The sequence below is a fragment of the Gallinula chloropus genome (genome assembly GCF_964237585.1).
Source record: "Gallinula chloropus genome assembly, chromosome: 29".
In the NCBI taxonomy this organism is placed as follows: domain Eukaryota; kingdom Metazoa; phylum Chordata; class Aves; order Gruiformes; family Rallidae; genus Gallinula; species Gallinula chloropus.
The window spans coordinates 289,319-309,267 of record NC_140114.1 but is presented as its reverse complement, the minus strand read 5'-3'; the positions used below and the strand labels follow the sequence as shown (position 1 = coordinate 309,267).

General features: G+C 69.2%; 2 protein-coding genes across 3 annotated transcripts; one reads left to right on the top strand and one right to left on the bottom strand.

Annotated features, from left to right (window-relative positions):
* Nucleotides 1-5,766: 5,766 nt before the first annotated feature.
* Nucleotides 5,767-14,405, bottom strand: THBS3 (thrombospondin 3; the record flags this gene model as incomplete). The annotated part of the gene is given in 26 exon segments (XM_084276890.1): nucleotides 5,767-6,083; nucleotides 6,338-6,477; nucleotides 7,311-7,483; nucleotides 7,567-7,763; nucleotides 7,937-7,985; nucleotides 8,072-8,250; nucleotides 8,326-8,519; nucleotides 8,697-8,749; nucleotides 8,908-9,026; nucleotides 9,107-9,266; nucleotides 9,492-9,599; nucleotides 9,699-9,809; nucleotides 9,929-10,081; nucleotides 10,173-10,250; nucleotides 10,384-10,524; nucleotides 10,680-10,859; nucleotides 10,862-10,897; nucleotides 10,900-10,974; nucleotides 11,081-11,163; nucleotides 11,460-11,486; nucleotides 11,676-11,778; nucleotides 11,895-12,151; nucleotides 12,605-12,811; nucleotides 13,947-14,043; nucleotides 14,045-14,269; nucleotides 14,271-14,405. Coding segments are annotated over 26 exon segments (3,339 nt in total). The 3' UTR covers nucleotides 5,767-6,024.
* A 684-nt stretch (nucleotides 14,406-15,089) lies between these two features.
* Nucleotides 15,090-18,302, top strand: MTX1 (metaxin 1; the record flags this gene model as incomplete). 2 transcript variants are annotated; one of them, XM_084276919.1, is made up of 8 exons in its annotated part: nucleotides 15,090-15,170; nucleotides 15,257-15,326; nucleotides 16,382-16,461; nucleotides 16,616-16,708; nucleotides 17,021-17,203; nucleotides 17,377-17,453; nucleotides 17,666-17,820; nucleotides 17,923-18,302. In XM_084276919.1, 8 exons carry the CDS (start codon nucleotides 15,090-15,092, stop codon nucleotides 18,147-18,149), a joined length of 966 nt encoding a protein of 321 aa, XP_084133045.1. In that variant the 3' UTR covers nucleotides 18,150-18,302. The 2 variants fall into 2 exon arrangements, with proteins under 2 accessions (XP_084133045.1, XP_084133046.1); XM_084276920.1 differs by having other exon boundaries at nucleotides 15,107-15,170; nucleotides 16,561-16,708.
* Nucleotides 18,303-19,949: the final 1,647 nt, after the last annotated feature.

The following is a 19,949-nucleotide window of genomic DNA, read 5'->3' as shown; positions in this document are numbered from 1 at the left end:
CAGTGTGGGCAGGCACCAAGTGCCCCCCCACTCACCCCCTGCACCCTCTCCCCAGGGGCTGGGCAAGGGGAGCAGCCACCCAAAGTCACCGGGAGCTCCCCAAAACCAGGCTGGGGCTGTCAGCGCCGGCTGCGTGTCCCTCACCACCGCTCCATCCAGGCGTGAATGTTACCCTCACCTCCCAGCTGGGACAGGACTGGAGCAGGACAAGCTCCCAGTGCCTCCAGTTCCCCGCCCCACCAGCCCCGTTAGCCATTAACCTGGTGGCCAAGGGACCTGCTTGGCTTCCTGGCTGCACCAAAACCCCCTCCCCTGAGCCCACAGCAGCCGGGACGCTGGGTGCCAGTCCCCCTCACCCACCCCCCCAGGGATGCCAACAGCACCCAGGTCTCACCTGGCTGTAGGGGTTGGGTTTGGTGCTGGGGGACACGTAGCGCCCGTGGCTCTGGTACTGGGGGTACTCGGCCATGGGGTGGTAGGAGTCCTTGGTGTTTTTCAGGTCCAGCTTCCCCCGGCTCTTCCGGCGACACGTGCAGGTGGTCTGGTGGGGAAAGGGGTCAGGGGGGCTGATGGTAGGGAGGATGGGGCCAGGGGACCTAAGAGTGGGTGAGGATGAGGATGGGGCACTCACCATGAGGAAGCAGGTGAGGATGCTCAGCAGCAGCAGGATGCAGACCAGGACCAGCAGAGCGATGGCCCAAGCTGGGACCGCTGGGACTGGTGCTGGGGACCACATGGTGCCTGGAAGGAGACCAGAGCTGTGTTGGTGTGAAGCTGTGACAAACAACCCTGAGAGACCCCCCCCCCCCCCTCCTGCCAGGATGGGCAACAAGGGGATGAGCCCACAGGGTCCAGTGCTCTTCCTGCTGCTGCCAGGAAACTCCATCAGCTCTTCCAGCCCTCAGCCCGTCCCACCACCAAGAACCCCCCTGCCCCAGCCAGGATGGGCTAATGCCTGTGCATCCCCCCACCCCTGAGCGCTCCCCGGGGTGGGGGGGCTCCTCCCTCCCCACACACCCCCAGCCCCCCCTCACTCTGGATGCTGGCCAGCTGCAGGTCCATGATGAAGCCGTCCTGGTCCAGGCTGCTCCTCAGCTGCTGCTCAGCAGCGTTGCTGGTGATGGTGTCGTTGCCGTGCGCAAACACCAGGGTGGACTGCACCTCCACCGAGCCTTGGCTGATGGAGAGAGGTGGTGTTAGTGCCCAGCTCACCCCCCTCCCCAAGCCAGTGAGGAGCTCCATCGACCCCTGCTCACCTGAACTGGAGCTCGCTGCATCCCTTGTAGGTCCTCCTGCCCTTGCAGCTCGAGCAGCCAAAGACAGATTCAAACTGGAACGAAGCATGGGGGTGATGGGCACCTCCCCATCAGACACCCCCCACACCTCCATCCTCTCCTGGGACCCTCAGGCTTGCCAGAGCAGATGCTCAGAGCTCTTTCATGGGGACCCCTGAGGGAGGCAGCTCCTGCCCAACACGGACCCGGGGAGAGGAGGGAAGGGGAAGGGATGGGAGGGGAGGGAAGGGGAAGGGACAGGAGAAGGCGGGGGGGGGTCTTTACTCCCCCAGGGCAGCCCATGGACAAGGCTGGGACTCACCATGGTCAAGACATTGTAGCTGAGCCTCCTGTAGTCCTTGGACGTGGGGTCACGGAGGCTCTCGTTGAAGCTCCTGTTGATGATGCGGAAGGACAGAGGGACACGGAGGAGCAGCTGGGCAGCACTGGGAAGCTGGGCTTCAGCTTTGCTGGGGTGGGGAGGGCTGGGGGTCTGCCTGGGCACCGTGCCACCTTGCGTGGTGACAGTCTTCTGCGTGGGGATGACCTGGGCGCTGCTGCTGCCGTTGCCTTTGCTGCTGGAAACCGGGATCGTTGTCTCACCACCCACGGGGAAGGTGGGAGCCACGGAGCTGCCGTTGGTTGAGTTGGTGCCGAAGATGGGGACCTTGGTGCTGCTGTTGGAGGTGACGTTGGTGTGGGAGACGGTGGGCACCGCGGTGCTCTTGGCGGTGGCGTTGCTGGGCTGTGGGCTTGGGGGTCTGCCTGTGGCCTGGGAGGAGTTGGAGCTTTGGGTCCCGTTGGTGGCGTTTTTGGGGAGTTGGATGCTCCGAAGGGTGGTCATGGGGGTGGTGCTGGTCTCCGTGGTGGTCTCCGTGGTGGTGGTGTCGGTCGTGGTGGTCTCCGTGGTGGTTGTATCGGTCGTGGTCGTGTCTGTGGTGGTGGTCTCAGCAGAGACAATGGCACAGGTACCTGGGGGAGGCAGCGGGAGTGGGCAGCTGGTACTGCAGGTTCGGCAAGGTTTGACCCGTACGGCTCCCCGGCCGAGCCAGGGGGTGCCGGGCAGCACCGTGACCTCCAGGAGCCCACGGACCACCAGCAGCTCCCACCACCCACGAGGACAAGATCTTCAGCAGCATCCCACAGCCGAGGGTCCCAGTGGGTGTCACCTGGGTATCAGGCACCTGCTCCGTGCCCAGCCCTGCAGACCCCTCCCCGATCCTGAGGGATCCCCACCACGCTGGGGTACTCAGGCCCCAGTAAAACCTCCTTGGCTGTGGGGTTGCTGGACTGAGAGGGTGGGGTGCCACCCGCACCCCCCTGGCCCCACATGGCCTGGCCACCAGCCAGCACGTGCAGCTCCAGGCGGTTTCCCAGCCCGTGAGGCACTGGAGGAGAGCCCGGGGTCCGGACGTGTCCCGGAGACACACCTGCATACCAGCTCACCAGCCCCAGGCGCAGCCTGCTGCAGCTGGCCCCAGCACAGCCTGGCTGCCTGGCACCAGGGACCCTTTTGGACACAGCCAGGAGGGACCACGGTCACCCCAAGGTCCCCCCCAGATCATGGGCTGGCCCTGGGACATCACGCCCCACACCAGACCCAGGGGTAGATACAGCTGTATCGCTGCTGCCAGCACGCCGAGGGCTCAGTGTCCCCCAGCCCCTGCTCAGAAAGCACCCGGGGGACCCCAATCCCATCCCCCAGCCTCAATACCTCCCTGCTCACCCACGTCCCAACACAGCTCCATCCAACTGAGCGTCCCCCAGCCCCCAGCCCCTCACCTGCACCCAGCGCCAGCAGCAGCAGGAGGGTGGGAAACGCCATGGGGACGGTCCTGGGATTGGGGTGTTGGGGGCAGGGGGGTCCTGGGACCTGCTGGGGCTCTGTGGTGGCTGCTCTCCCGTTAGCCGGCGGCTCGGTGCTCCGGTGATCGGGAACTGGCGGCGCGGCGGCGGCGGGAGCTTTATAGAGCACCTGGAGCAGGTGAGGAGGCCCCACCCCGCCACCGGCCCGGGGAGGAGGGGGGGGGTCCCTCCGCCCTGCTTGGCACAGGGAACCGGGGTGCCGCCTTGCCGGTGGGGCCCCTGGGGCATCCTTCCCTCTCCTCCCTGGGGTTGGGTTCCCCATGGTCCCGTGAGATGGGGGGGTCACAGCCAGCAGCGTGTGTCCCCCTCCCGTGCCACGGGTGGGCGCAGCCCCACAGCATTCCCAGGCAGAGGGGGAGGGCAGCATCTGCCCGGCCCCACAGGCTGAGCCACGACCCCCCAGACCTGGCAAGGGAGCATGGGGGGGAGGGGGGATGACACAGAGGGTCCCCAGCCCCTCGTGCAGGGGATGGGGGTGGGAAGCCTCACGCTCCGGGCTCAGTCTGGGGTTAATCATTACCGGCCGGCCACCGCCTCGCCCCACACTCAAATAGATACCGGTGATCCCCCCCCCCCCAAACTGGTTACACAGGTGGGGCCCAGGGCCCCATGAAATCCCAGTACCTCCCAGTAACGTCCCTGCCAGGCCCCAGGGCACAAGACCCCCTCCCCATGAGGGATGCCCGGTGCCAAGCCGGATGCTGATGCTCCACCCCAGAGGTACCAGGTGCCACCCGTGCCAGGGTGCTGAACCCCCGTGCTCCCCACTGGCACGTGCTTCGGGCACGGCCAGACTGCACCAGCCTCTCCCATCCCTTCCTGCCCTTTGGGAGAGCCCCAGTTCCCTGGGGAGGGCCCCAATTCCTGGGGAGTGCTCAGCAGGGCCCCCCCCTTCCTGCCCCAAACACACTCAGCATCCTGCCTGGCCTGGCTGGGACTGGAGCTGCCAGCCCGGACGGTGGTGCAAAGGGGGCGGGGGGGGGGGTGGTGGGGGGGACACGACTCACACGACACCCTCCACCCCGCAGCATCGGCGGGGGCAGAGACGCCCCAGCACCGGTGCTACGGGACCGGGATGTACCCGGTTCCCCAACAGCATCCACAGCCCCGGTGCCTGGCAGGGGGAGCACGGGCCGGGGGGGGGGGGGGGCAGGACGAGGGCAGAAAGCCCCCGGTGACCACGACAACCCCGCAAGCTCTCCCCGCACAGGGATGCGGATTCCCGCCGCCCAATCCCGGCTCACCGGGGCGGGGGGATGCAGCCGGTATCCCCGGGAGCTGTGTGCGCCCCCCCGCTCGCCCAAAGCAGGGTCTGAGGGGTGCTCTGCTCCCGTGGGGACTGCACGCTGCGTGGGGGAACTGAGGGGAAGGATGGGGCCGGGCCCCGCAGAGCCGCGACCCCCCGAGGGCACCGCACCCCCCACTCCCCCGCACCCCCCCACTCCCCCACACCCCGCTCCGTCCACGCACCGGCCCGGGAGCCCCGCGGCTCAGCCCGCCGCAGCCCATCCCCACCCGTGTCCCCCGGGCTGAGCGGGGCCGGTGCGGGGCCGGTGCGGGGCCGGGTGGCCCCATCCCCACGGCCCGTGTCCGTGTGTCCGTCCCTGTGTCCGGCGCCCCCTGCTGAGCGTGACCCGGCACAAACGCTCCTCGTGTGTCCCCCCCGCGTCCCCGCCCCCCACTACCGGGCCCGGCCCCGGAGCGGGACCCCGGGGCAGCGGCGCGACCCCCGTTCCGCTGGGCAGCCCCCGGAAGGAGGGGGATGGGGCGCGGGGGCCGCTGTGCTCGGTGCCGAGCCGGGATTTCACCTGCCCGGGCGCCGTGCAGGTGCGCACAGCGCAGCCGCCATGCTCGGGCACCCCCCCCCCCCCCCCCCCGTACCCCCCTCCTGCCGCCCGGCCCGGTCCCGCTGCAGCCCCGAGCGGCGGGACCGGGACACCGGGACAACCCCCGTTCTCCCGGGCACCGGCAGCGGCTCCGGCAGCGGCTCCGGCGGGGCTTCCCCGAGCGGCTGCATCGCCCTTTTAAGAGGGGGGCCCGGGGCCGCCGCGCCCATTGTCGTTGCCGCGGGGCTGGGGGGGGGCGGAGGTTGGGGGGGGGGGGCCGGTGCCGGTGCCGGCCCCGCTCGCTCCGGGGCGGGGCGGGGCGGGAGGTGGGGGTGATGGAGGATGAGGCGGGGGGGGGTGAGGAAGAGGAGGGGGGGGCACATTCCGGCGCGTTGCCGGGACACCGTCCCCATGGCGACCGGGCAGTGCCGCCGGGGCTCGGAGCGCGCCGCGCAGTTCCCACGGAGCGGCCCGAGCGGCGGCGGCGGCTCCGCTGCCTCCGGGGCCGGCGGGAGGGACGGGATGCGGTGCAGTGTTGTGCTCTCACCCACCAATATTGCACTCGTCCCGGCCTCCCGCCGCCCCGGGGATACCTCGGTGGAACCGGACCCGCCGGGGGTACCGGGGCTTCCCCGCCACGACCACCGGGAGGACGGCAAAGGACGGAGAGGAGAGCACGGGAGGGGGGGGGAAGGGGGGGCGCAGCGGGGCATAGACACCCCCTCCCCCCCCCCCATCCATCCCTCCCGAGGAACCGGGCGCGCAGGCTAAAAAAACCACTCAAAACTTTATGGCCGGACTTCGGGCAGGGGCCGGAGCAACGGGCGGAGCCCCGGGGCGGGCAGCCCCCGCCACCCACCCGCGGAGCCCCCTCGCCCCGTTACCGGCCGCACGCGCCGCTACCGGCAGCGCAAAGTCCGCGGCGGGGGCTGGGGCGATTTGGGGGGGGGGAGCGGGAGAGCCGGGAGCGGGAGGGGCTGCGAGGACCGGAGCTCCCCCCGCCGGTGCCGGTGGCGGGAGGGGGGTGAGGCGGGGGTGTCCCGGCCGGGCGCGGCCGTTCACTCGCGTCCCTCCAGCAGCAACCGGCGGAAGGGCTCGAAGTCGGCGGGGATCGTGTCTGCGGGGCGAGAGCGGGGTGGGCGGGGGGGAGAAGGGGTGGGGGAGCGTCAGGACCTCCGGTTAAAACGGGAGAGCCCCCTCGCCGCCCCCCCCCCGACCCTCGACCCAGGCCCGACGGAGCGACCCCCGCAGCAGGGGCGGGAGGGGAGATGCTCTGCGAGCTCTCGGCCCCCGCCCCGGTACGGGGAGGGGGGAAGGGGGGCACGGGGGGTGTGGGGGGCGGTGTCCCCGCGGGAGGAGCCCGGTGCTCACCGTTGCAGCGGTACTGCAGGTTGGACCAGATGATGTTCTCCTGGGAGAAGCAGAAGACCCCCAGGCGCCCCCCGCGCATGGTGGTGTCGATGATGACCCCGGAGTCCGCCACCAGCTGCGGGCCCTCGTACAGCCGCACCCTGCGGGAAGGGAACGGGCCGGCCGGTCAGCGGGGGACCGGGACCCCACCGGGGCCAGCGTCGGGTATCCCGACCCGGGATTGCTCTGGGGGCCGGGGATGGAGGGGGGCACCGGGGGGCACCGGGCTGGAGACGGGGCATCCCGCCCCGAGGTGGGATGGGGGGGGGGGGTGGGCACAGGACGGGGAACGGGGGCATCCCGCGGGGGGGGAAGGTTCGGGGCGGGGGGTACCCCGGCGGAGCTGGACCCCGTCCGGGGCCCCCCGCCGTGGCGGGGATGGAGCCCCCCGCACCGCCCCCGTCCCGGCCCCGCCGCCTTTGTCGGGCGCTTTGCATGTGAAAGGCGCCGGCGGGGTCGCCATGGCGACGGGACAATGGCCGCGGGGGCCCGGCGGGGCGGACGGGCCCGGCCCGCGGACCCCCCTTCCCCCCCCCGCGGGGGCTGCCCCGACGGGATCCTTAAAGGGGAAACGCGCCCGCGGCACCACCGGAGCAGGTCCCGTCCCCACGGCGGGGGTCGGCCCCCCGGGGCTGGAGCCCACCCCACGGCCAGAATCCTTCCCCCCACCCCACCACCTCCACACCCAGGGCTGGGCACCCCCCATGTGTGTCCCCCAAAAAAACACCCCATATCCTCCCCACCGAGGTGGTCCCACACCAAGGGGATCACCACCATAACAACCAGCATCCCCCCCAACCCATCAGGGCTGGACTCCCCCCCCAGACCACTAGCACCAGAGCTCAACACCCAACATCCTCCCCCTGCGCCATGGCCAGAGCATCCCCCAGCCCAGCAGCCTCCACGCACCCCCCGGTACCGGACCCCCACTCACCTGATGTAGCCCACCTGGGGCCTGTGTGCCAGCTGCCAGCGGTAGGAGGTCTTGTCCCTCCAGCCCACGTTGCGGGGGTCCTTCCAGAGCAGGCGGACGTGCTCAGGCGTGTGGCCCGTGTGCCACAGCGCGTTGCGCAGGTGCTCCCCAGGGCCTGTCGAGGACTTCACTGCCTGTGTGGACACAGGGTGTCATGGGGGGGGCACCTTGCCCTCGGGGGGGACCTGATGTGGCCCACGAGGTGGGCAGCACCCACCTTGAGCTGCAGCCCTGGCTCGGCCACGGCGCGGAAGGGGGTGGCCTGCCAGTATGTCTGCTCTGTTTGCTTCCACATCACCACGTAGAAGCTGGCGCTGTCCTGGTAGCTGAAGATGAAGCCGGCGTAGTCATCATCAGTGACGGTGTTGACGTGGAAGGTGCCCTCGAAGTCCACCCCGTTGAAAGCCGTGTAGCCTACGGGCAGGCAAAGGCTGCAAGGAGCCATCTCCCCCAGCACCCCAGCTCTCCCCAGCCCCCCTGCTTCACCCTTCCATGGAGTGAAGAACCAGCCATCACCCCCCCAGCACAGCGGGAGAGGAGTGGGGGGTCTGCCCCATGGGGTCCTCATGCAGGAGAGCATCTCTTACCAACAGCCAGGCCCGGGTCACTGTTCATGGTCTGCACAATCTCCATGCCCTGGTGGGGGGGACAGCTGGGTGAGGGGCATCCCCAGCATCCCTGGGGACCTCCCACCCCAGAAACACAGAGGGCAGCACCCACACCTGGTTGAGGACAACCCAGTTGGGGTCGATCTGGGCGTCCCCCTCGGGGTCGAGGATGACGGTCTGGTAGGCGCGGAAGTCGGTCAGCGTCACCTCGGCGCTCTCAGGGCACACGTCCAGCTGGTCCACCACCGTGTCGTTGTCAAAGTCCTCCTCACACACGTCACCCACACCGTTCCCTGAGGGGGCACAGCCCAGTCAGCACCAGACTCAGCCCACCTGGTTCTGATCCCTCCCTCCCACCCCGCGCCCACCGTCCGAGTCCTTCTGGTTGGGGTTGGGGATGAGGCGGCAGTTGTCTGGGCCAGGCGCCATGTAGTCAGGGATGCCGTCGTTGTCATCGTCATTGTCACACTCGTCCCCCAGGCCGTCGTTGTCTGAGTCCAGCTGGGAGCTGTTGGGGATCTCGGCGCAGTTGTCCTTGCTGTCCTGATGCCCGTCCCCATCGCTGGGGGCAACGATGGGGTCAGAGCAGCGCCACGAACTGGGGGACCCATCCCAGCACCCTCACTGACCCCAAAGACCCCATCTGGGAATATCCCCCGCCCTGGGACCCCTGCCTGGCAACCCAGCTCTGCCCCTGGGAGGGGACAGGACGGTGACCCCGCAGCCGCACAGTCCCCACCTGTCCTCGTTGGTGTCACAGATGTCCCCTACCAGGTCGCTGTCCATATCTGTCTGGAGGAGACCAGAGCCCTAGTTCAGAGGACACCCCAAGGGCGAGGGGGCCCAGGCGTGCTGCAGGAGGGCCCCCCCCCCCTTACATGCTTCCCAACCCCATCTCCACGTCAGGACGCCCTGCACCCCCTGACCCCCCAGCCTGGCCCTGGCCATACCTGAGTGGGGTTGCTCATTTCGGGACAACTGTCACAGGCGTCCCCAACGCTGTCCTCGTCCCGGTCCGTCTGCAGAGGGTTGGGCACCTTGGGGCAGTTATCCAGCATGTTGGGAATCCCTGCAACAAGGACAGCGCTGGCGGGATGCCCTCCTGTCCCCCCAGCAGCATCCCTGCTCCGTGCCCGACGAGTGTCTCACCATCCCCATCGATGTCATTGTCACAAGCGTCCCCCTCGCCGTTGCTGTCCGTGTCCCGCTGGTTGTTGTTGGGCACGTTTGGGCAGTTGTCACAGGCGTCCCCAAAGGAGTCGGTGTCCGAGTTCTGCTGGTCCTTGTTGGGGAAGAGCCGGCAGTTGTCCTGCAGGGAAGAGGACGGGGATGCTGGCGTCACCATGGCTGCCAGACACCACCCCACAGAGGTCAGGGCGGGAGGACATCTCTGGCACACGAACACCACCCCGGAGCCTGCTGATCCCTAGGAGAAGCATCTCAAGGGCACCAGCCCCGAGCCAAGGGGAGAAGCCCTTTGCCCAGCGCCGTCCCCAGAGCCACAGGGCATGTCCCATCCCCCCAGCACAGCCACCTCCACGTTCTTGATGCCATCCCCATCAGCGTCATCGTCACACTGGTCCCCGATGCCATCGTTGTCAGCATCTTCCTGCCCCGAATTCGGCGTCAGGCGGCAGTTGTCCTGCGGGCAGGGACGATGTGGAAGACAGGGAAGGGATGAGCTCAGCAGCCCAGCAACCCCCTGCCCTTGCCCACCCTCTCCCCGCTCCCAGGAGCCCACCTGCTTGCAGTGCTTGTTATTGTCTATGCAGGGCAGGGGCTCATCTGGGTAGCCATCGAGGTCCGTGTCTTGCCCACACACGTTCCCGTTGCCAGCCCAGCCCACGTTGCACTGGAGGAAGAAGGAATCAGGAGGTGGGAAAGCAGGACCAGCCACTGTCTGTGCCAATACCCACTGCACCCCCCTTTTTTCCTCCCCTTCCCCAGCCTCCTGCCCTGTCCCCCACTCACAGCACAGGAGATTTCCCCATTCCTCTCAAACACACAGAAGCCGTTGATGTCGCAGGGGTTGGAGGTGGGAGTGCTGCAGGACTTCTGGGGGGCACAGCCAGACGTCTGGTTCCCCACGAACCCCATCTTGCAGGGACCACACTTGTAGGAGCCCTGGGAGAGAGAAGAGCGGGGCAGGGCTGGGATTAAGGGGTGCAGAGGGGCCCCTGGGTGCTGTGAAGGGGAGCGGGGCGGCTCTGCTCACCAGCGTGTTGGTGCAGATGGAGTTGGGGTCGCAGCCCCCGTTGTTCCCGTCGTTGCACTCATCGATGTCCGTGCAAACCTGTGAAGGGGACAGCAGAAACCATCACCCACCAGCCTTGCAGCTCCACCCCTCCCCACCCCAGGGCCATCCCTCCACACACAGCATCACCCTCCACCCATCCCTGGAGCCCCGCGGTCCTGCACCCACTCACCTGCTTGCTGGCCCTGGCATAGTCCACCCCCACGCCGGAGACGGTGTTGCCCCGGTACCCACGGGGACAGGGCTCGCAGCGGAACCCGGGGGCTGTGTTGATGCACTTGGAGCCAGGGAAGCAGGGGTTGGCGTGAGCGCACTGCAGCACGGAGAGGGGAAGGAGAGGAGGGATTCAGCCCCTGCCCGGCATCCCGGCAGCGCCCTTCCCCGGCTCCACCCAGAGAGGGGGAGACATGGTCTGAGCTGGGGCTCAGCCACCACCCGCTGACCCCCCCACCCCGGGAGCGCACCCACCTCATCGATGTCAGCGCAGTGGGTGCCGTTGCCCTCCAGCCCTGGCGGGCAGGGCCCGCAGCGGTACCCAGGGTACTCGTACGTCTCCATGCAGTCCACGCCGCTAAAACAGGGGTTGGGGTTGCAGCGGGACCGGTGCTCGTGGAAGCCTGAGGAGAACAAGGGCAGGATGGGGGATGGGGGGTGAGATGGGGTGGCCCTTTGCCCCCCCAGAATGGCAGCTGTGCCCGCGCCGGCACTCACCGCAGACCTGGCACTCCATGATGGTGTTGCGGATCAGGGACATCTCCTTCACCTGCGAGGCAGCAGAGCATGGAGGGGTGAGTGTACAGACTGGCACCCCAGGTACACCCAGCCTGGGGACAGCTGAAACACCCCCACACCCCCCCTTTCCATCTCACCTGGTCCCTAATATCTTCCCGCAGCTCAGTCAGGACCCGGTTGAAGAGGGTCAGCTGTGTGACCAGCGCCTTGGTCTGCTCGCCTGCCAGGAGTGGAAAGGACAAGGTCAGCCCTGGGACAGATGCAGCCAGCTGTGGGCTGGGATGATCTGCCCCCCTACCCCCCCCCAGCACAGAACTGGGAGGCCAAGACAGCCAACAGCCCCTCCTTATCCTCTCTGGTCCTTGCAGACCCCCTCTAGCACATACCACACCCCAAAATCCACCCCATCCCGGGGGCTGTGCGGGTATTTGGGGCACCACAACAGACTGGGGAGGGTCTTCTGCCCCTGTGGAGCACCAGTCACCAGGGAAAGGGGGAAGGGGAGCAGGAACTTACCCAGGATGGAGGCCAGTGCGCTTGTCACTGCAAGGAGAGAGACGAGGGGTTACTGGGCTCAGCACGGTCAGGACATGCAGAGTGCAGGTGTCCCCCCACCTTTGTGGGTGTCCCCCCACCTCTGTGGGGACACCTGGACTGGGAGAGGCAGGAGCATCTCTCCGTGTGGCGCACTGTTCACCTCCCAGCTCGTGGATGGGTGGCCCTGGGGGTTACCTGCGCTGTGGATGGACTCGTCCCCCTGGAAGGGGCACTCGCTCAGCGCCCCAACGCGGCTCATGGACCCTCCCAGGATCAGCTTCATCGACTCCACCAACCCCTAAAAGTACAAGGGCAGAGCATCACCCTCAGGACACCTGCCTGAGGTGAGGAGGAGGAGGATGAAGAAGAAAGGGGGGGCAAGTCTGGGCTCTGAGGGGGGGTCTCCGTGCTCACCTGCATCCTCTGGTACGCCTTCTGCCCTGTGCGCACCTCGATGGACTCCACCTCTGCCAGGGGGATCTCGGAGAGCTCGGGCAGCCCCACGCTGGAGTCCATCTGCTTGCAGTCCACGTAGAGCTCCACGCTCAGCATGTCGCCGCGCAGCCCGCTCAGCCGCACGATCACCGTGTGGCTCTGCCCGTCCGCCACGTGCGCGTGCTGCAGGTTCACCGAGTGCAGCTTGTTGTCTTCCCTCAGGTAGCGCACCAGGACTGCGGAGGAGAAGGAAAGGGGGGGGTCAGCTCTCCCCTAACCACCACCCCTAACCCCCTCCCCACCTTCTCATAGAATCCCAGCCTGGTCTGGGTTGGGAGGGACCCCAGGGGTCCCAGAGCTCCAACCCCCTGCCACAGGCAGGGACACCAACCTCCAGGCCTGGAGCTACACAAGGTTGCCCAGGGCCCCAGCCAGCCTGGCCTTGGACACCCCCAGGGACGGGGCACCCACCCCCTCTCTGGGCAGCCCCTTCCAGCCCCTCACCACTCTCTCTGGACAGAACTTCCCCCCAGTCTCTCCTCTCCCCCTTCCCTCCTCCAGCTTCACCCCATCCCCCTTGTCCTGCCATTGTCGATTCCCATCTGCACCCCACTTCTCCCCACGGAACACGGGCTCTGTTCCCCTCTGAGCATCAGGGTGAGACGTCCCCACCACGGGCAGACACCCACCTTTGTTGATTTTCCCCACCACAGAGACCTCCAGCCACCGAGTGTTGTCCTTCTTGGAGTAGAGGCCGAAGAGGGTCCCCCCTTGCTTGGGGGGCAGGCGGAAGGTGGACAGGAGGTAAACGTCATTCACTGTCAGGAGCTCCATCCGGATCTTGTGCGTTACGCTGGCCATCTGCCTGGCCTCGCTCACCATCAGCAGGTCAATGACTGTGGGGACAAGGACCCCGGGGGGTGTGTGAGGGGGTGTCACATCCTGACCAGCAGCCGTAGCGTGTGGGTGCCCGGTACGGTCAGCCCGCTCACACCCAGGGGATGGGGGTGGCCCTGGACCACCGGGTGTCCCCCCCCGGGGATGGGGGTGGCCCTTGACTGCCGGGTCCCCCCCGGGGGATGGGGCGTGTTTGGGGGGCGTTGGGGTGGTGGGATGGGGGGTACCGGGGAAGCCCCGGGGGTTCCGGGCCCCGCCCAGCCCCGACCCCACGCGGTGGCGCTCCAGGACCGGCGGCCGCCCCGAGAGGAACCCGCGGAGCCCCCGACACCGGCGGGACCGGCGGCTCGGGGAGGGGGGGGGGTGTCGCTGTGCGTCCCCTGCCCGGGCTCTGCCACGCTCCCCGGTTCCGGAGCCGGGGGTGTCCCCGCAGCGCCCCGCCGGCCCCGAGCATCCCTCGGCAGGGCTGGGAGAGCCGGGCCCGGCCCGGAGAGATCGCGGAACGGGGCCGGAGCTCGCCTGGAGCCGCGCGGAGCGGCCCCGGGACCGGCCGCCGGCGAACGGCGCAGCGGAACCGGGACCGACCCTCGGTCCCGGCCCGGGGAGCTCGGGGGATGCGGGGAGAGCCCAGTCCCGCCGCCTCACGCGTTCCCAGCTGCTCCGTGCAACCGCGCCGGGCAGACCCGGAGGGTCCCCGGCACCGGGGCGAGCCCCAGCCGCGCACCGCGGCCCCGGGAGCCCCCGCGCTGCCCGGAGCCCTCCCGCCGCACCGAGCCGGCATCATGGGCACCGGCGTCCAAGCGGGACCGGCGGGTCCCTGTCCCGAGTTGCCCCCCCCCCGCCGCCCCCAGCCGACCCCGGGGGGGAGCGAACGTCCCTCTCCGTCCCCCCCCCGTTCCCCGTCCCCCGCTGCCGGGGCGAGCAGAGCCGCTGTCAGCGGCCCCTGGACCGGGGGAGCGGCGCGGGGAGCCCCCGGTCGGCGGCAGCGGGGCCGAGGGAGAGGATGGGGCGGGGGGGGATGTCTCCAGCCGCCGCGTCCCGGCTGGCAGCCGGCCGGGAGTCCCGTCCCGTCGGGGCCGTCCCGCCGCCGCCGCCGCCGCCCCGGTGCCCGCGCCGGTAGCAGCCTCGCCTTACCTTGCAGCCCGGGGCGAGCCGCTCCGGCGGCTCCTAGCAGGAAGAGCGCCAGGAGCGCGCCCAGCGCCGGGCCCCCCGCGGCCGCCGGTGTCCCCATTGCCGCCGGTACCGAACGGAGAGCGGCGGGGCGGGGTGGCGCGGACGGGGAGGGGCCGGCACCGCCGGCGAGGAGGAAACAAAGAGCCGTCAATCACGGCCGCGCATCCCGGGGATCCCGGCGGGCGCTCGGCACCGGCGGTCCGGCCGCAGCTCCGCCGGCGGAGAGGGGAGGAGCGCGGAGCACCGGGCCCGGGAGCGACCCACCGGGGGGGCGGGGGGGGACCGACCCCGGCTCTCTCCGCCCCCGCCGCAGGTCCCGCTCACAGAAATCGAGTGTGGCAGGCGCCGGTTCACCGGGAGGTCAGGCAGTCTGGGGCCGCCTTCCTGCCAGCCGGGGCTGCCCCAGCAGTACCGGAGCATCCCAGCCCAGCCCGGGACAACCGACGGGATGTCGCACGCCGGGATGACGGTCCCCCCCGGGCCGGGCGGAGCTTCCCTGGTGCGGGAAGAGGAGCGAGCGGGGCCACGGGCGGAGCCGGTCCGAGCCCCGGGAGGACTTAACGAGCTCATCCCGGGAGCTGCTGTCCCTCCGCCCCGGGAAGCCGAGCGGGGCCGTGCCTTCGGGGCCGTTCCGCCGGGATCCTCCGGGATGCCCCGGGGGCCGGCCGAGCCGCTCCCCGCTGAGCACCGGCCAAGGCGGGGGGGAGGAACGGGGGGGAGCGGGCGGGCTGCGGCGTCCCGGCTGTGTTTACTCCTGTTTCTCCCGGCTCCATAACAACGGGCCGGGCCCGGGCCCAGCCCCGCTCCCGCCGGGCCCGATCCCGCGCCAGCGGCCCCGGGAGGGGCGGGAATGGGGGGAACGGCGCGGGGGGACCAGGGATGCGGCTTTCGCCCCCTCCGCCCCCCCGTTGGCTTCCCGTGGAAACGTGCGGGGCTGTGCGGGATGGAGCCGGCGGGAAGAGCGGCTGCGGCGGGGATGGAGAGCAGAGCGGGGTGGGGGGTGTCCCCGCAGCGGCCCCGGGCCCCGGTACCCCGGGCGCCGCCGGTGCCGCCCCGCCGCGGGGGCGGGCGCAGCGGCCCGTGTGGTTCCGGGGCGGGCGGAAGATGGCGGCGCCCATGGAGCTGTTCTGCTGGGCGGGGGGCTGGGGGCTGCCCTCGGTGGACCCGGACTGCCTGGCCGTGCTGGTGAGCGGCGGGAGGGGCGGGGGGGGGCCGGGGGCAGCGGGGCTGGGCCCGGCCGAGCCCCCCGGCGCCGTTCTCGTCTCTCGCAGACCTACGCGCGGTTCACGGGGGCGCCGCTGAAGGTGCATCGGGTGAGCAGCCCCTGGAGCAGCCCCTCCGGTAAGCGCCCGACGGGCCCCTCCGGCACCGGCACCGGCACCGGCACCGCGCCGTGCCCCCGCCCACCGCGGCCCCCGACCCACTGCAGACCCCCCTGCCCCGCTGCCCCTGCCCCCCTCACTGCTCCCCTGCCCCACTGCACCCCCGCCCCACTGCCCCCTGCCCCACTGCCCCTGCCCCCCTCACTGCACCCCTGCCCCATTGCAGCCCACAGCCCCACTGCACCCCTGCATTGCCCCCCTGTTCCCCCTCACTGCTCCCCTGCCCCATTGCAGCCCACAGCCCCACTGCAGCCCTGCATCGCCCCCCTGCCCCCCCTCACTGCTCCCCTGCCACATTGTACCCCCCCGCCCCACTGCAGCCCCTCACTGCCCCCCGCCCTACTGCAACCCCACCACTCCCCAACCCACTGCGCCCCCCCTGCCCCATTGCAGCCCTGCATTGCCCCACTGCAGCCCCCCACTGCCCCCTGTCCCATTGCAGCCCCCTGCCCCATTGCAGCCCTGCATTGCCCCACTGCAGCCCCCCACTGCCCCCTGTCCCATTGCAGCCCCCTGCCTCACTGCAGCTGCCACTGCCCTCCTGCCCCCTTGCATCCCCCCACTGCCTCCCACCCGGTTGCACCCCCTGCCCCACTGCACCCCTCCACTGCCTCCCCGCCCCATTACACTCCCCTTGGCTTATTGCCCCCCCTTGCACCATTGCCCCCCCCTGCCATTAGACATCTCCACTCCACTGCAGATCCCCTGCCCCTTTGTGCTCCCCCTTGCACCCCCACACCCTTCCCTCCCCATTACCCCCCCAACACCCATCCCATGCCCGCTGCCCCGTTGCACCCCACTGCCCCCCCCAGCACACTCCCCATGTCCCATCTTCACTCCTGCACCCTTTGGGTCACTGTCCCCCCCGTCCCACATGCCTGTGCCTCATGCCCCCTCACCTGAGTGTGGGGGGAAAATGGGATGACCCTAAACACTGGCACAGCCCCCCCCCCAAGCAGGGTGGCACCCCGGGCACTGCTGCCCCCCAGAGCCACCCCCTGTCCCTGCCCCCAGGGCTCCTGCCTGCGCTGAGGACACGCGATGAGGGCACCATCTCCAAAACACAGCAGATCATCACCCACCTCAGGAAACAGGTAAGTGGGGAGGTGGGGGGAGAGCAGCAGCGAGGGGCTGGAGGGGCACCAGCCCCCCTCCCTGGGAAGGAGGGAGCTTGCCCTTCCGTGTTCTCCCAGGGCAGGATTGGTGCCGCTGCCGCGCCGGCTCAGGGCTGTTGCCTTGGCTCTGCAGAAGTACAACGCTGACTACGACCTGTCGGCCACCCAGGGAGCTGACACGCTGGCCTTCGTGTCCCTGCTGGAGGAGAAACTGCTGCCCGTGCTGGTGGGGCTCCACGGGACCTCTGGGAATGTTGGAGGGGGGATGGATGGATGGGAGGAGGGATGGATGGATGGATGGATGGGGGGGGGATGGGGGGGGGGATGGATGGGTGAGGGCTGGACCTGCTCCTCAGAGCCATGCCGGTGGGCTCAGGAGAACCAGAGGTTGTAAATCCCCAGGGAGATCTGGAGCATCATTAGCAGGGATGTGGGTCCTGGGGGTGTTTGGCCAAGGCTGGGGTCCATCTTCACCCTCTGGAGCAGGCAGTGGTGTGCCCAGGCTGCAGCTCGGGCGCTGGACTCCCTTGTGCTGCAGATCCACACGTTCTGGGTGGATGGGAAGAACTACGTGGAGCACACGCGGAAGTGGTACGCAGAGACCGTCCCCTTCCCCCTCAACTTCTTCCTGCCCAACTGCATGCACAAGCGGCACCTGGAGCGGCTCCAGCTCCTCTGGGGCGATGGGTACATGGAGGATGAGGAGAAGCTGGAGAAGGAGGTGAGAGGATCCCCCCTGGGTGCGACGCGTCCTCAGTGGGTGCCCAGAGGGACCCGTGCGAGGCTGAGTCTGGGATTGACCCCATCTTGAGTGTGCCCCCTGCTTAGCGCTGAGGTGGGGGGACAGGGCATTTTGGGGGGTGCCAACCCTCTGTCCTCCTCCTCCTCCTCCAGCTCTACCGGGATGCTCGGGAATGCCTGACGCTCCTGTCCCAGCGCCTCGGCTCCCAGAAGTTCTTCTTTGGAGACTCGTAGGTGGTCGGGGGGACACACCCCAAACTCAGTTGTGGTCCTGTTGCCCCCCCAAATCCTCCCCTCGAGCCCTCCTGGGCAGGAGCTGCTTGCCTTTCCCTTGGTGGGGGGGCTTGGGCAATGCATCTCTAGTGGGGGGGTGGGTTTGGGTGGGGATGGGGTGAGGATGCTCGAGGGCTGGTGACCCAGGGGTGGGTCTCTGTGCCCCCAGCCCGGCCTCCCTGGACGCCTTCGTCTTCAGCCGCCTGGCGCCGCTCCTGAAGGCGAAGCTGCCCAACGGGAAACTGCAGCAGCACCTCAAGTCCCTGCAGAACCTGTGCAACTACTGCACCTCCATCCTCAGCCTCTACTTCCCCTGGGACGGAGGTGAGAGGCGGCTCCCTGCCTCACCCCGCGGGCGCAGGGTGACCTGGCTCCCGTCTGCATCCTCACTCGGTGACCCCCCATCCCTTCTCCCCCCCTCCTCAGGTGAGCCCCCAGCCAGCGCCCCGCGGGTGGTGGGTGCTGAGGGCGGCGAGGCAGAGGAGGACCCCCACAAACGGCGCAACCAGGTGCTGTCGGTGCTGGTGGGGCTGGTGGCCATGCTGGGCTACGCCTTCCTCAGCGGCATCGTCTCCATCCAGCGCGGCGGCACGGGGCCGGCCGGCCGCCAGCCCATCGCTTTGGAGGAGGAGGAAGAGGAGGAGGAGGACTGAAGAAGGGCTGTGTGGCTGGTGCTCCTCTGGTCCTTGGGACTGTTTTTACTCTGGGAACGTGGCAGCATCGCTCCCTGCGCTCCGTGTCGCGCCGGGGATCGCAGCCCTCTGCGCTGGCAGCGTGCGTGCCACACCAATAAACCTTCCTCGTCATCCCACCCAGCTCAGGGCCCTTCCCAGTTTCCCCCAGTTGTGTAACTGGAGCGGTGGCTCCCCCCATCCTCCCCTCAGCCCCCAGCCTTGGGGCTCTCTGCACATGGGGTGAAGGGGGTTTCTACGTTCCCTGAAGCATCTGATGGCATCTTGGCTGCATCCCACCGTGGCCACCAGCACGGGTGGCCTCCCAGCTCCCCATTTCTCCCCCCCAACCTTCCCCAAACTGCCGGTTCTCCTGGGCTGTGGGGTTGGGGATGGTCCTGGGAGGGTGCTGCGGGGTGGGGGGGTGCCCAGAGCTCGGCTCCCTGCTGGAGCTGGGATCCCTCCCTTGCTCCCAGCCTCTGCTGCATTCCTCACCCTGCGCCTGCCAGGACCAGGGAGTTCCTTGCAGCTGGCACTGCCAAAAATAACCCCCCCCACCTCGAAGCGGCGAGCGCGGCGTCCGCCAGCGGCATCCAGCAGCATCCACCTCAGCGCCAACATGCCCCCGGCAGCGCGGCGGTGGTCCTTAGGGATGTCCCTATCCCAGGGCTCACCCCCCCGACCCCCCCCATCCCCAGGGCTGGCCGTACCGCCGCGGTTTCCCCTGGCCACCACCCGAGTGGAAAAGGGGCGTTGAGCCAGGCCAGTGTGCGTGCTGGGCCGGGCCGTGCCGGCTGCCGCGCGGCACACAGCCCTCGCTTGTTCCACCAGCATCCTGGCATCTGGGCGCTCTTTGGGGGGGGTGTTAGTGAACCCCCATCCCCACATGTGGGGTAACCCGGGGGGGGTTGCATGGGGAGCGGCGCTGCGGTGCTGGGCACAGCCACAGAGCCTCCCCCTGCACTGGCCCAGTTCGAGGGGCCCCAATGGGAGGGGGATGACTCAGTGCAGCCCCCCCCCCTAATCCCCCCGTCCCCTCCCCCCGTGCCCGCTCCCCCATAACGTCACTGGGGAAGTATGTGCCCGGCGTTCCCGGTTCCCATTAGCCGGGGAGGCCGGTGGCTGCTCCGGCAGGAGAAACCGCAGCGCGTGGCCGCCTGCCTTGGCCGGGCCCAGCAGCCAGAGCTGCTGACGTCAGGCCCTGTGCTAAACCCCAGCCCTGGGTCCAGGCTGCTGCCAGCTCCAGGGACCTGCCAGGCGGGGATGGGGAGGGGGGAGGATGCTACCGGCGGGGGGGATGCCACCTCTTGGGGTGATGCATCCATGTGACACCCCCACCCAGTCCCTGGGCTCCCGAGGAATCACAGGATCAGAGGAGCTGGAAGGGACCCCCACAGCCCATGGGGTCCAACCCCCTGCCAGAGCAGGGTCCCTGGGACAGGGCACACAGGTCGGTGTCCAGATGGGGCTGGAATCTCTCCAGAGAAGGAGACTCCACACCCCCTGGGCAGCCTGTCCCAGGGCTCCCTCACCCTCACTGGGGAAAAATTCTTCCCCAGATTGGTGTGGAACTCCCTGTGCTCCAACTTGAGCCCATCGCCCCTTGTCCTGTCCCCACAGACACTGAGAAGGGTCTGGTCCTTTCCCCCTGCATCCCATACTTAAGGAACCCCTTAAGGTGGGAAGGAGCCCCTCTGGCACTGGTGGCAGCGAGCACACAGGCCAGGTTGTAGAAAACCTCTTTAGTTTTATGAAAAACATCTAAAAAAGAGTAGATGTCGT